Raw genomic sequence first — 14,680 nt, forward strand, 5'->3', positions numbered from 1 at the left:
GTACTCTATCATCCTATGCGTCAGTCAAGTGTGGAGAAGGCAAGCTAAGTACTTCTTACCACACTGAACCCACACATCAACTTGAGGAACCATGTCTCACCATTATCTCCTTTCATGGGCAGAGGGACCCTCAGTTGAGGAATTACCTAGGTCAGACCAGCCTCTGGCCATTCCTGTGAGATCGTCTTCACTGACCGTTGCTGTGGAAGGACCCAGCTCACAATAGGTGGCACCATCTCTAAGCAAGTGAGTCTGGCCTATAGAAGAAAGCCAGCTGAGCCTGAGCCAGTGAGCAAGCCAGGAAGCAGTGTTCCTCCACAGTTTCTGCTTCAGTTCCTGCTTGAGGCCCTGCCTCCCCTCAATGACAGACTGTGATCTGAAGTGTGAGCTGAAATAAACCCTTTCCTCCCCGAGTTGGTTTTGGCCATGGTGTTAATCACAGCAACAGAGGGCAAACTAGGTCGCAGACGGAGACTTGGGAAACTTCGGCAACTGGGTCAGAGTCCTCACTGTCCCCAGACACACTCCTGGCAGTCCCCTTTGTCACTAGGCCGCCCAGTGAAAGGCTGACTCCCTGGAACTAAGAATATGACTACAAGCTCTCCTGACAGTATTAAACACACATCTCTCTCTGCATCTCAAAATTATAGACCCTCATCCCTGGGACAGCCTCAGTAGCTACAGCCCATTCTGCAGAGAGGCTCTGAGCTTCCCTGTGCAGAGAGGAAGGGAAAAGAAGGTCCAACAAGATGAGAGGCACACATATGCAGGGCTTCCATGCCTCAGAAGGATCAAAGACACTGATTCAATCTAAAACCTAGAATTCTATCGCCCTTGGAGCAAGTACTTAAGAATCCATTTCCCTCTCCGGTACAATGGAGGTGAATGATATATATTTCACTGGTTTGCTATGAGGTCTGTGGCCAGTGAACATGCACAGCCTCTCCAGAGGCTCCCACTTCAGCAGGGAACGATCGTTTCTTTCCTCTGTAGAAATCAGCTCCTGGGAGATGTGGGGAAGGAAGAGGCGAGAGTGTGTTTCTTAACTGCTGCAGGGATGATTTTTATTCTTTTCAGTTGTTTGTGTGGTGAGATGGGCCTCTACATTGCCCACGTTATTCTCAAACTTGTGCCTGAGCCTCCTGAGCGCTGGGCCACTGGGTTCCACAGGACAGTTTCTAAAACTGTTCTAAACCCTGCCTTTGGCCAGGACAAGGATAAATAAACTTTGGTTTGGTGGGGGAAAAAATACAAGGAAAACCGGACCTGAGGTTTGGAGCCTTAGGTCTGGGTCCTAACAACCCAGCCTTTGCCTTCACCTTGACACGCCTTGGTTCCTTGTCTGTAAAATACACACCTGCCTCATGCCCTGGCTACACAGTAGAAGAGCTGGGGAGATCCTGAGTATCAGAAGCGACCTGTCCAACAGCTGACGGGGGACAGACCTCTATTTAGAAACCCTGCCCTGCAACCTGATCTTTGAATTGGCTCTGACAAGGCCTGCATGAAGGGCCGACTTAACTGAACTTAAGTCAGCACTGGCCAAACACATTTGGTGAAAGATTCCAATTTTTTCCCCTGCTGACACGCCTATTACTACAAAGGAGAAACTGCTTTCTAAGGAGCTGCTTGGAAATGCGGAAGAGGTGAAGTATAGAGGCGAGGTGTAGAGGTAGAGGTGAAGTGGAGAGAGAGGAGAGGAGAGGTAAGGTGAGGTGTCTCACCAAAGGTCATGAAAACAGGAATACAAACTCTTAGCTGTCCCTTTCCAGCCTGTGAAAGTCATCAGAGCTGGGGGAAGGTGAACAGGTCCCCACAGCCCTCTAAGTAATAAACAGAGTTAATAAAAACCAAGGAAACAGCTCAGGGCTAATGATGAGATGGAAGCTGATAAGTGGTCACGGGAACAGGCAGTGAGCGGCCAATAAGCAGTAAGAACAACAGTTGCAGGGTTCTAGTCTCCACCCTAGGAAAAACCCCAGTCTGGGGTCCAGCTCTCCCCGGTGCCTCCTACACAGTACAGCTTCCTAGCTGATCCAACCCACCAAAGCTGTCCCTCAGCCAAGGGTGTCAGAGTATCAGAAGTACTGCCCAACAGCTGATACAGGGGAGTGCCCTGGACTAGACACCAGGTCACACTGCAGCACATAGGCCCTTCCTTCCAGGAGAGGAATGCCTAACTGAGCCGGCACTCAAAGTAGAGTGGACCCTGCAGGTTCAACATGGGGCAGAGCACCACAGTTTGGATTTTTGCTTGGTTTTTGAGGCAAGGTCTTCATAGATAGCCTAGGTTGGCCTAGAACTCACAAACCTCTTCCCTTAGGCTCCTGAGAGCCTAGGGACTACAGCAGCGGCTCAGTGGTTAATAGCACTTGCTGTTCTTGCAGAGGACCCAAGTTCGGTTCCTAGCACCCACATGGTAGCTCATAGTACATAATGTCCATACAAACATTCAGGCAAAACATTCATGCACATAAAATACAATTCACCTGTGTTGAACATGGACAGACTTCCCGTTTTGAAGTACTGGGATTGATCTTAGGGTCTCATACACTGAGTGATCCATCTCTGGGCTCTACTTCTAACCCCAGCCCTCTTTTTACTTTTTAAGTCAGGGCCTCAGTAAGTTGCCTTGACTGGCCTTAAACTCCCAACGTAGCCTAGGGAGGCCTTGAACTTTTAATCTGTGTGCAAGAAATGATTTAATAAATGTAGGAGGTTATCTGCATTCTTTACAGACAGCCTGCTACTGTTGTGAAAAACAACATTAAAAAGCCCTGAGGTAAAAATGTAGATGAATAGAAACAGGTTATTTTAAGTTAAAAGAAAAAAAAAAAAGCTAGCCAGAAACAAGCATAAGCTAAGGCCGAGCATTCATAACTAATGATAAGTCTCCGTGTCATGATTTGGGAGCTGGTTGGTGGCCCAAAAGAAAGCCTGCTACAACTTAATGTAAAAGACGTCAGCATCTTTGAATGTTGATATTCAAGAGGATCCTGGGGCCAATTTCTCATGGACACCAAGCAACAACTATACTGTAATAGTTAAGCCAGGGAGGACTTTTATTTTGAAGAAGTCCATATGTATACAACCTTTGAGTAGACACTAGGCAAGGAAAGAATTGCCCTTCCTTGGGCATTTCCTTTAGTGCTGAGGCCTGCCAGATAATGAGGTGTGGACTGATGGGTGAATTAGTGAATGAAGGAAGGAAGGAAGGAACTTGGTCTTTCCAGTTCCCCAGCATGACTGAAGTTCTCACTACAAGCCCATTTCACAGGAAGGACTGATAGAAAGGACATAGGTTTTTCTCCTCAGAATTCTCTTTGCACCTGAGAGAAGATCAGGAATTCTGCCTTTGCCAGACACTATTTCCTTCTGCACAGCTGGGGAAACCGGGGCACAAGAAACACCATTATGTGGTCACAGTCACTGTGGGCAGCAGGAAACTTGACTCCCTGGGGGTTTACCACATGGAAATCTGGTACTCGGAGGCCCCCGGTGGACCAGTGGCCATCTGGAAGTAAGCAGAAATGATGGCTCAGCCACAAATACTGTGGGAATAGGTGTTCGTCCAATAAAGTCGCTTGGTTAAAAGACAAAATGTCCAGAGATTTCGGAAGCAGAGCTGCACTGCACAGAGGACTGTGTGGTTGGTAAGGCCCTGTCCTCAAAAAGTGGGGCTCGTTCCGGGTCAAACTGTGGTCCTACATTGTGCTGGCTAATTTTACATCAACTTGATGCAAGCTAGAGTCATCTGAGGGCTAACTGAGGAAATACATCCAGAAGACTGAGTTGTGGGCAAGCCTGTATGTAAGGCATTTTCTTAACTAGTGACTGATGTGAGACAGCTCGGCCCATTGTGGGTATGTCCATCCCTAGGCTGGTGGTCCTGGGTGCTATAAGAAAGCAGGCTGAGCAAGCCAGTAAGCGGCTCCCCTCTCTGACCCCCGGCATGAGCTCCTGCCTCCAGGTTCCTGCTTGGCTTGAGTCGCTGTCCTGACTTCCTTTGATGATGGAGAGTGCTCTGGGAGTGTAACCCAAATAAACCCTTTCCTCTCCAAGTTTCTCTGGTCATGGTGTTTCGTCACAGCAATAGTAACCCTCCCTAAGAAAGGGGATATATACCATTGTGCTCTCCATGAGCCAAAAAAAACCGGGCGCTTCCCACTGAACCCTGCTCATCAAGTATGCGACTGCCCCTCATCTCCACTCACCTCTCAGTTCTCCGAGATTGCCTATCACACCTACCTTGTGCTTCTAGTACACTTAAGTGTGCACGGAATGACTCAACAATTCATCAGCCGATGGGCTGGTTCCCCTCAAGGGACTGCCAGAGAAGAAACAAGAGGGATCAGGCATCTGGGACCAGCTAATCCCACAAGAGGCAGCTGTGATGCTGTGGCTTTGCAGAGCCACAGTCAGTCAGCCCCCAGGCACCTGAGGCCCACACATGCTCCTGTGGCTTGAACTTGGACAATTATTTCCTCACTCTTAGACTGTGTGCTTAAACTGTAATAAGGAATGAAATATAATACATCAAGGACCTCTTCCCGTGCCAAGTTTTTTTGTTTTGTTTTTTTTCCCCGGAGCTGAGGACCGAACCCAGGACCTTGCGCTTGCTAGGCAAGTGCTCTACCACTGAGCTAAATCCCCAACCCACCAAGTATTTTTTTAAGGTTAATTTATTTTTTAATTATGGGGAGGTGTGCGTGTGAGTGCAGGTACCTGTGAAGGTCAAAGAGAGTGTCGGATCCTCTAGAACTAGAGTGACAGGTAGACGGGAGCCAACACAGGTGCTAGGAACTGGACTTCAGTCTTCTGCAAGAGCAGAACCTATTCATAACCACTGAGCCATCTATCCAGCCCCTCAAATTTTTATGTCTTTGAAATATGTAAGAAAGGGGAGCTTGCGGGGCAGGGAGGGGAGACATTTGAAATTGCACTCTGCCTGCATGTCTTTCATTTATATATCCACCCATTTGTTTCTGTGGTACTGGGGTGGAACCTAGACCTTCACACATGCTAGGCAAGGCTGTACTACTGAGACACATCCTTGGCCCTGTCTGGAACCTCTCCATCTTTGAATGGGCTCTAAAATGAAGCATTTCAGGACAGAGTGTTGAGTTAGGTTTCCCAAGGACAAGCCAAACACGTCTTTCCCACTACACCCCAGTAGACCCAATTCTCCTAATACAAATACATTCACTTCCCATGACAAGGATGCTCAGTTTGGGAACTCCGTCCACAGGAGTATCTGGGTGAGCTCGAATGAAGCCTCTGGTCACAAAAGTACCCACGGCAGAGGTGCTGATGGTATGCAAAAGCCCTGAGCCAAATGCTGGAGGGGGGTACCCCCTGCCCCCCCCCCCCCCGTTTTCAACTCCCACTCACTCAGAATAGTCACAGACGCAGCAGGAGCAACAGCTGCGAGTGTCTGAGGCCACTGCAAACAGGGCATGCTGACTCCAGAGTCACGTCCCTCGGAAGAGCCTCCTCCCTCGGGAGAGCCTCACCCCTGAGCCAGTGTGGCTCATTTACACTGTCTAACGAGAGCACTGGTTAGGAGGGGCTGAGTTTCCACGAGGAGACCACATTGTTGTGATTTTCCTTTTGCTCCCTGGGCTGCTTTTAAAATGAAGTCTCATCTGCCACCTGTGACCACACACTAGCGAGTCCAGCACGACTCCTCCCTCCCAGAGCCCCTGTGAGACTCAAGCAGAGAAGCAGAGCAGCCTATGCACAGGGCTGACAACACACAGCAAACGCCCAGCCTGCTGCCAGTGACGCGGGTGGGCGGGTGGTGGGTAAGCCCACCTGAAGTCAGGAAATCTAACCCTAGGCTTCAAAGTCCTTCAGAGTCAGAGAGAATGTGCTTCTGCACTGGTCCCTGGAACAGCAGCCTGGATGCTTTCCAGGAGAGAAGGTAAAGCTTCGCCTGCACCTGGGAAGGGCCATGACTGCCCAGGTGTGCTGGGGGCCTGGGTCTCAGGAGAGGTTCCTGGCTCCCGGTGAGGGCAGAAGCTTATGGGTACCAGTGGGAGATGGAACCAGGCAACAGTCCCAAGAAGATAAACCTCCCCAGAGGAAAGAGGAGAAGAAATTACAACCCCGTAGAGGTATGCTGTTCATCCTGAAGAATGTAAAAATTAAAGGATGAATCTGAGGTTTGCAGGAGGTAGGTCAACAGGAAACCTGGTACCCCACTGACAAGCCAAACTGTGCTCCCTAGAGTGGCCTGATCATGTTCATTAGGCTCTTAAGTGTGTATGCAGGATGATCAGCAGCTCTTCTCCTTGGTAACCACCACAGAGAAGCATTAGCTTGTGTGCCCAAAGGAGGACACCCCAGCACACATCACAACAAAACCCAGAGCCAGTCTAACCACCCCGAGCTGGCTCAGCAATCAGTAAGATGGAGGCTCCTCCTGCTTCCTGTCGTGTGAAAACAAAGGAGATCCCCACAGGCTGCCTCAAACACATCACAGGATAACACATCACAGGACACATCACGGAACGTTTTACAGGGTCATAAAATAGGACAGAACATATAACATGCATTGGAAAAAGAAGAAACGGGGGAGTGGGGAGATGGAGTCACGGGTTAAACAGTTGGCTTCCCAAATGTGGGGACCTGAGTTTGGATCCCCAGAACCCACATATATGCCATGTAGGCACGGCAGCCCACCCATCAGCTCTACACATGGGAGGCTGAAACAGGATTCCCTGGAGCAAGATGGCTAGAAAGACTGGGTGGACCTGCAAGGTCTGGGTTCAAATGAGAGACCCTGTCTCAATAGATAAGGCAGAGAGATCAAGGGAGACACCTGACTTCAACCTCTGACTCCACGTGCAGGAGCAAATGCACACACACACACACACACAAATACATACACACACACAGAGACATACACACACATACACATAGAGAGACATACACACACAGAGAGAGACATACACACACACACAGACATACACACAGAGACATACACACACAGGCAGACATACACACACACACATATACACACACACATATACACATACATACACACACACATACATACACACAGAGAGAGACATACACACACACATTCATACACACACACAGAGACATACACACACACACACACAGAGACATACACACACACAGACATACACACATAGACAGACATACACACACAGAAACATACACACACAGAGACATACACACACAGACATATACACACACACACATATACACACAGAGACATACACACACACAGACATACACACAGACAGACATACACACAGAGACATACACACACACACACATACACACACACACATACATACACACAGAGACATACACACACACAGACATACACAGACACACAGAGACATACACACACACACAGACACACACAACAACAACGACAGTGACAATGGCAACAACCAAGGAGAAGAAATGAAAGAATGACCTTCCTTCTATATACGTCGATAGCCAGGGAAAGTTCTGGAAGGAAATGGCCATATTCTGTAAAGCATAAACATGGACTGCATAGATCATAGGGAAGAACAGGAATGGACTCAGGACTGAGAATTAATTTTTTTTAATTGCTAACATTAAAAAGTTATTCTTAAAAAAAAAAAGAGGGAGGAAGAAATGGCAGGAAAGAGCTCGGGGTCCATCCCTGCTTGTTCTTGAGAAACCAGCCCCTCACAAGCGCCATGTTCTGAGCCTGTGGAACTGTGTTTGGGGATGAACACCCACAATTGAGAACTGAAACACTTAATTTTACACCACATTGTTTCTGTTGATCCCAACTCTTGCGCGGCTTAGAAAAATTCTTCGTGTTCAACAATGGTTTCTCTCCTCTGGTGAAACAAACTGGACATGTGAAAGGAGATGTATGTTTGGAGGACAGAGGATCGAACCCGGAGCCTGAGGCATGCTGGGAAAACGCTCTACTACCAAGCTCTTCACCGAGCCCCACGCAACCTCTGGATTCTTCAGGGTTTCTACCAACACACACAGGCATGAATCTGACACCACATGGAATCACTGCACGACATGTTTTCCTTAACTGTTACCTTTCCTTGTTTTCTTCCATTCCTCTATAAATGCACTGATTCATCACTGTGAAATTCCCTGTAGACGCAGAGTGCCAGGCCCAGATTTTCTTTCCTAAAAAACAAAGTGATCAAGGGAATGGATTACAATAAAGCACAAGGACACATATGTATAAAAATGTCATAATGAGCCGGGCGGTGGTGGCTCACGCCTTTAATCCCAGTACTCGGGAGGCAGAGCCAGGCGGATCTCTGTGAGTTCGAGGCCAGCCTGGTCTACAGAGCAAGATCCAGGAAAAGCGCAAAGCTACATAGAGAAACCCTGTCTCAAAAAAACAAAACAAAACAAAAAAAAAAAAGCCATAATGAAGTTGGATGGTGGTGGCATACACCTTTAATCCCAGCACTCTGAAGGTAGAGGCAGGTGGATCTCTGAGTTTGAGGCCAGCCTCAAACAGAGACAAAGGAAGAGCCAAAGAGAATAGCCAGGGACCCAAGGCGCTTTGTAGGGTCCCTTTTCTTCTTCACTGTAGGGGCATCTGCCCCACAGCGAGCATAAGCCTGGTCTACAGAGCAAGTTCTAGGACAGCCAGGACTACACAGAGAAACCCTGCCCTGAAAAAAACAAAACAACAACAAAATAAAAATAAAAATAAAAGCAAAATACAAAAAACAAAAAAACCACACACACACACAAACTTAAATAATGAATTGAATAAGTAAAATGGTCATCATTTATACATATAAACAACTAGTGTATTTCAGTTATAAACACACCAAAAGGGCCACATTAGAATATGCCAAAACTTCCCCCCAAATCCATCCTCCTTTCTTCTACAAATTCAGGTTGAGGATCCCTAAATCAAAATATCCAAACTCTAAAATGCTCCAAAATCTGAAACTTTCTGAGCCCCAACAAGATCCCACAAGTAAATAATTCTAGACCAGAAAACATTATCTTATTCACAAAATTAGTTTGAAATATTGCCATGAAGCTAATTTGGCGCTATACGCATAAGGTATACATGAAAGATAAATTCCGGGTTTAGACTTGAGTCCCATCTCCAAGATATCTCATTATAGATATGCAGATATTCCACAATCTGAAAAAACATGGAAACATCCTGGTTTCCGACAAGGGATAATGCATCTGAGTTCTCAGGCTCTAATTTCCCAGACATCCTTGCGGTATCTGCTCTGAGACCTTTGAACAGGGCACCTGGTACAGGATGAGAAGCATCTATGACATCTAAAATGATCACAAAAAGACTCCTTAGACTGGTAAAGGCCCCTAAATGCCTTTCCAAGATCCAAGTTCAAGTACTCAGGAGTAACAGAGGCAAACAGAGACAAAGGAAGAGCCAAAGAGAATAGCCAGGGACCCAAGGTGCTTTGTAAGGTCCCTTTTCTTCTTCACTGTAGGGGCATCTGCCCCATAGCGAGCATGAGCCATACTCCTAGGTTCCTGGTTCAGCTGTGGCTGCTGCATTCCTCACCAAAAAGGCTGTGGTTAAACATCACAAGACCGATCCCCTTTATAGGCATGCCTCCACTATTTCGTTTGGTGTTACATCCAAAAAAAAAAAAAAAAAAAAAAAAAAAAAAGCAGTTTCCACTCTAGAAAGTTATTCTCAGGGAGAATGTGTTGACTTCCAACCCAGTGGCTCCTAGACAGAGATCGAGGGTGATTCTAGCCACCCATGGTTGGTTAAGCTGCTGCTATGTGTATGCCAAACACAGCTGCTCCAACCGCCTGGACCACTGAGCCAAAGGCCTGCTTGGCAGTGTCTCTGGCCTATCGTTCTCCATCTGCTCCACGTGGGTTTGGCCTTCTCCCAGGCTACAGCACTATCTGGGTAACTCCAATCCAGGTGAGAAGGAAGGACCAGATTCCTAGGATGCCTGCCCCCACCCAGAGAAATGGGAGAGGGCCAGTGTTAGGGAGATTCTCCAGCCCCTGCCTCTCCAACGCTGTGCCTTCATTCAACTTGCAGAGATTCAGCTCTGGGATATTTTTAGCATCTGGGTCCCTGTCTAGGGCCACTGATCTGGCTTCCATCAGAGCTAACTTCATCAGCTGCCACGTCTGCATTCTGGGGGTGGGGCGGGAGGGAATAAGGAGCGCATAAAGATGTGGATCCTAGGAAAGGAGAGGGGAGAGAAGTGAGCTCGAGCAGAGAGTCCTGGGGGTGCCTTGGCAGCGCAGCTGTAAAGCAGGGGGGAGTATCAACAACCCGTATCTGGGTCACTGTGTGTCTAGGATCGTCTCAGCCCACCTTGACCCAGCCAAGACTGTTGAGTCCCAAGCTCCTCTGCAGGCAGCAGAGTTACCGCAGCACGGGACCCTACCCCTCATCCTACACCCTACCCCAGCGAGTAGACAAGAGGACTCTCCTCACAATTCCCACCCTCAAGGACCTATGACAGGGCACCTGGGAGGAGTGGCCGGCTTAATTTAGGACTGCAGAAAGTGCTGTTGCTCTGAGGGTCTCATGTTACTTAAGCTGGCTCCTAACATACTTTGTAGCTCACAGAACCATGAACTTCTGAACCTCTGGTCCTCAGTTCCCAAGTGTCCACATTACAAGTACACACCAGCAAGCCATCTGGAAGCCATCACACCTCAGCTGGAGCCTCAGGGTAGTGTAACAATTTCTACCCCAGCATGGAGGGCTGTCAAGGAGCAGGCTCTGACATGGAGGATGCCAGGGAATTCTCCCACCAGACCTGCAGGGAGACGCTGCCTCTGCCTCACCCTGGGAATCAGGAAAGGAGCTGGGGAGGTTGCTCAGTGGTAGAGGATGTACTTAGAGCCCATGAAATGAGCACTCCTGTCCCCCACCCTCCAAAAACCAAGAAACTGGTCGTAGGGGGCTGGAGAGGTGGCTCAGCAGTTAAGAGCACTGGCTGCTCTTCCAAAGGACCCGAGTTCAATTCCCATAATCCACATGGTAGTTCACAACTGTCTGTAACTCCAGTTCCAGGGGATCTGACATCCTCATACAGACACATATGCAGGCAAAACCCCAATGTACGTTAAATAAATAAATGAAATTTAAAAAAAAGAATCTGGTCATAAAGAAGACCTAGAAATGGTCACCTAGACTACAGATAATAAATTACAAATAATGAGCAGACACATGACCTTAGGAGTCTGTAATCTTCACCGCTGTATTATATGTAATGTATAGCTTGATCATGAATGAATGAATGAATGAATGGACACTAAGCCCAAGATTACCAATTCCTAAAAGGAATTTACTCCACACTTCACTTCATGCCATTGCTGGTAATGAATACACCTACCACTGCCCAACTTTGCCTGTTTAAAGCAGTAACCTTGGGTCTCACAGGCACCCATGCACAGCCCCTAGGGGAGCGAGGATCACAGACATTTACAGAGGATACCTGCAGAGCTCCAGGGGGCTGAGATCTGCTCCTAGGCACAGCATCAGGTGATGGCAATTCTCATACTGAGCAGCTGACTCCACAGCCTGGGCTTTTCCCCACCACTCGCCTTGGTCAATGACATCCATACAAAGGTGAGATCAGTATTGTTCTAACCTTTCAGGTGGAAAGGTCTGTGAGTTCATCAGTCAGCCAGCCCAGCCACTTCCCTGGAAGAGGAACTCTCATTCTCCGGGTAAAGACTGGCATGGCCACACCCTCATTCCTCTCCTCAGCTGGCTGCAATCAGAACTTCCTGGCATTTTCTGAGCACTGACCTCCTGTGCATATGGTACCACTGTGTCCACTGGCCATGGGGTCCTGCTGTTTTGTCATTTAAAAGATCTACTCCCAGAGGGCACAGAGTGCTGGTGAGAACCTAAAGCATCTCACATTGTTGCTCTTGGGGAATCTCAGGAGACTGTGGCAATGTCTAGTTACTGTATACACACAGTACAAGATGTGTTCTAGAATTTTCCATCACTGTTGCTACACAATCTAAATAACAAATGTATTCTTTAACATGGGTCAACAAGGCTGTACTCCTTCTAGAAGCACTAGAAGAGATGTCTTTCTTTTGCATATTCTGGCTTCCAGAGGCTGCTCTGTACCCTCAGTGAGTCTCTCCCCATCTTCAGAGCCAACAACGTGGTCTCTTCAGATTTCAGCACCCTCTCATCTCTAATTGTCACATCTCAGTCTTGGACACTGCCTCCCCATGACTTCCCTCTGTCACTGGGACTATACTCTAGAATAATTCAGAACAATTTGCCCCTTGAGAAGACCCTTGCTAACATCTACAAAGTCCCTCTTGCCATCTAAGGTCACGTAGTCTCAGATATTACAAGTGAGTGGGATCCATGTCTTACTAGGTCAAGGGCATCTCTTAGAGCTGTGATTCTCAACTTTCCTAATGCTGCGATCTTTTAATACAGTTCCTCATGCTGTGGTGACCCCCAACCATAAAATTACTTTTGCTATTTCATAACTGTAATTTTCCTGTTATGAATCATAATGTAAATATCTGATATGCAAATGGTCTTAGGTGACCCCTGTGAAAGGGTCATTTGACCCCACCAAAGGGTCGCGACCCACAGGTTGAGAACTGCTGTTTTAGAGGCTCTTATATAACCTACCACAAGCCCTAACTTGGACCCTACACCAAGATTCATCAAGAAGCCAATGAATGATGTGTAACGACACAAGACAACACCACCTGTACACGCCTGTTTTCAGGAAGATGGAGATGCTCAAAACTATGATAACCTCTTGGCCATCAGGTCAGAGGTTGAAGGAGCAGACAATGTCTGGAAGACGGCACAAGATGGCTTTGGGAACTTCCGGCAAACATGTCCCTTTCTCTTTTTTGTGTATTTTGCTTTTGGTTTTTTGAAACAGGGTCTCACTCTATAGCCCACACTGGACTGGAACTCACTATGTAACCCAGACTGAGCTTGGACTCACAGCAATCCTCCTGCCCCACACTCCCAAGCTCTTGGTTACAGTGGTACACACTTGGAACTTAGCCCTTGAGAGGCTGAGGCAGCAGGGCCATGAGTTCTTGGCCAGTTTGGCCTGTGTGTAGCAAGACCTTGTCTCCACAATGGGAGGAAAGAGAAAAGGGAGAAAGAAAGAAAGAAAGAAAGAAAGAAAGAAAGAAAGAAAGAAAGAAAGAAAGAAAGAAAGAAAGAAAGAAAGAAAGAAAGAGCCATGCAATCTGTTTCTAGAGCCCACTTGGTTTCATAAATACACAGGAGCAAATCAAGACTCTTCCTCAGTGTGATCTCTTCATTTTCACAGCTTAGGAAGGGACCACACCCTCCAGAGAGACTTGCAAAGCTCCTGGTCCTCTGCTGTGTACTTCGTAAAAACTTATCAGCAACCAACAGTCAGGGTTTGTCCTCAGGCCTTTATTGCAGAGTGGGGGGAGAACTGGATACATTTCTCCTGTTGTCCACCCACCTCAGGCCTACGGCCAAAGTCAGAGATAAAGACTGACTGGACAGTTTGGCCTGGACCACAAGGTCTCAAGCCACCTGCCCCAGATGACCTCACCTCCCCAACAGCCAAGAAGGATGACCCAGGGCCCTTGGCTAAAAGCAAGGCCACATCCCTCAAGGACAGCTATGGACACTAAACTGCAGCAGAGATAACACATTATACTCATGGCTGTCCATCACAGAGTCAGCACACAGTGGCCAGCAACACTGATGATAGGCTTAAACCTAGGCATTCTCTTCCATACATCAAGACCTGCTCACAGCCAGTTACCAAACCCAGCCCTGGGCCACAGGGACCCAACAGTGCAACTGTGGCAGCATGGTATTCTATCCAAGTATCCACTGGCCATCTTTGGCTCTCCCACAATGGTCTGGAGCGTCTCTATGGATACACACAAAAAGTGCTTATGTTCCAGGAACACAGAGACTGCTGAGGATGTGAGGAGACAATCACCAACAACCCCAGCCCTCAGCAGGACACTGAGTTGATAAAGACAGCCCGGTATAGAGCACCATGGAGTTGCTAAAACAACAATACCGATTTAGATGCCTCTTCACGGGATGTGATGATCGATGTGACACAGAGGAAGGCCTGAAGCAAAGCCTGTTGCTTTGGTGCAGTGGAGCCAACACATGCCAGCCTCAAGGTGCGGACAGACACCGTGTGTCTCCTTTCAGCCATGCTCAGTCAGGCCAGGCTGGTGCCTTGAAACTAGCCATGGTGGGAATTCAAGCCACAGAAACCAGAGTACTCTATAAATCATGGCTCCCCTTCTTCCACCTGTCCCCCAAAGTTGGCTATCCCAAACACGCACTGTGTGTACGCCAATGTCATGTTTAAGACTCCGAAGGGACAAATCCTCGGGACTGGGGACGTAGCTCGATGGTAGAGGGCTGTCATGTCATGAGTACAATGCCCAGAACTGAGTGGAGAGGGAGAAGACAGACAATGACAGAGCTATTTTCATTTTTTAAAAAGGCTTGGCATGTGTATACATGTGTGGTATGCATGTATGTTTCTGTGTGTGTGTGTGTGTGTATGTGTGTGTGTGTGTGTGTGTGTGTGTGTGTGTGCTTGCATGCATATATATGTGTATACATGGGTGTGATGTCCAGAGGTTGATGCTGGGTGTCTTCCTTGATTGTTTTCACATTGTATATGAAGACAAGATCTCAGCTGGGCAGTGG

General features: G+C 47.7%; 1 protein-coding gene across 2 annotated transcripts in view; it reads right to left on the bottom strand.

Annotated features, from left to right (window-relative positions):
• Positions 1 to 14,680, bottom strand: part of Arhgef3 (Rho guanine nucleotide exchange factor 3) — a 283,414-nt gene that overhangs the window by 238,232 nt on the left and 30,502 nt on the right. For both annotated transcript variants that reach the window (XM_028882410.2, XM_037208765.1), the window contains exon 2: positions 8,067 to 8,160. In XM_028882410.2, coding sequence (XP_028738243.1) covers positions 8,067 to 8,110 — 44 coding nt within the window. In that variant the 5' untranslated portion in view covers positions 8,111 to 8,160. The remainder of the gene's footprint in view (positions 1 to 8,066; positions 8,161 to 14,680) is intronic.

This window comes from Peromyscus leucopus, chromosome 9 (genome assembly GCF_004664715.2).
Source record: "Peromyscus leucopus breed LL Stock chromosome 9, UCI_PerLeu_2.1, whole genome shotgun sequence".
Taxonomy (NCBI): domain Eukaryota; kingdom Metazoa; phylum Chordata; class Mammalia; order Rodentia; family Cricetidae; genus Peromyscus; species Peromyscus leucopus.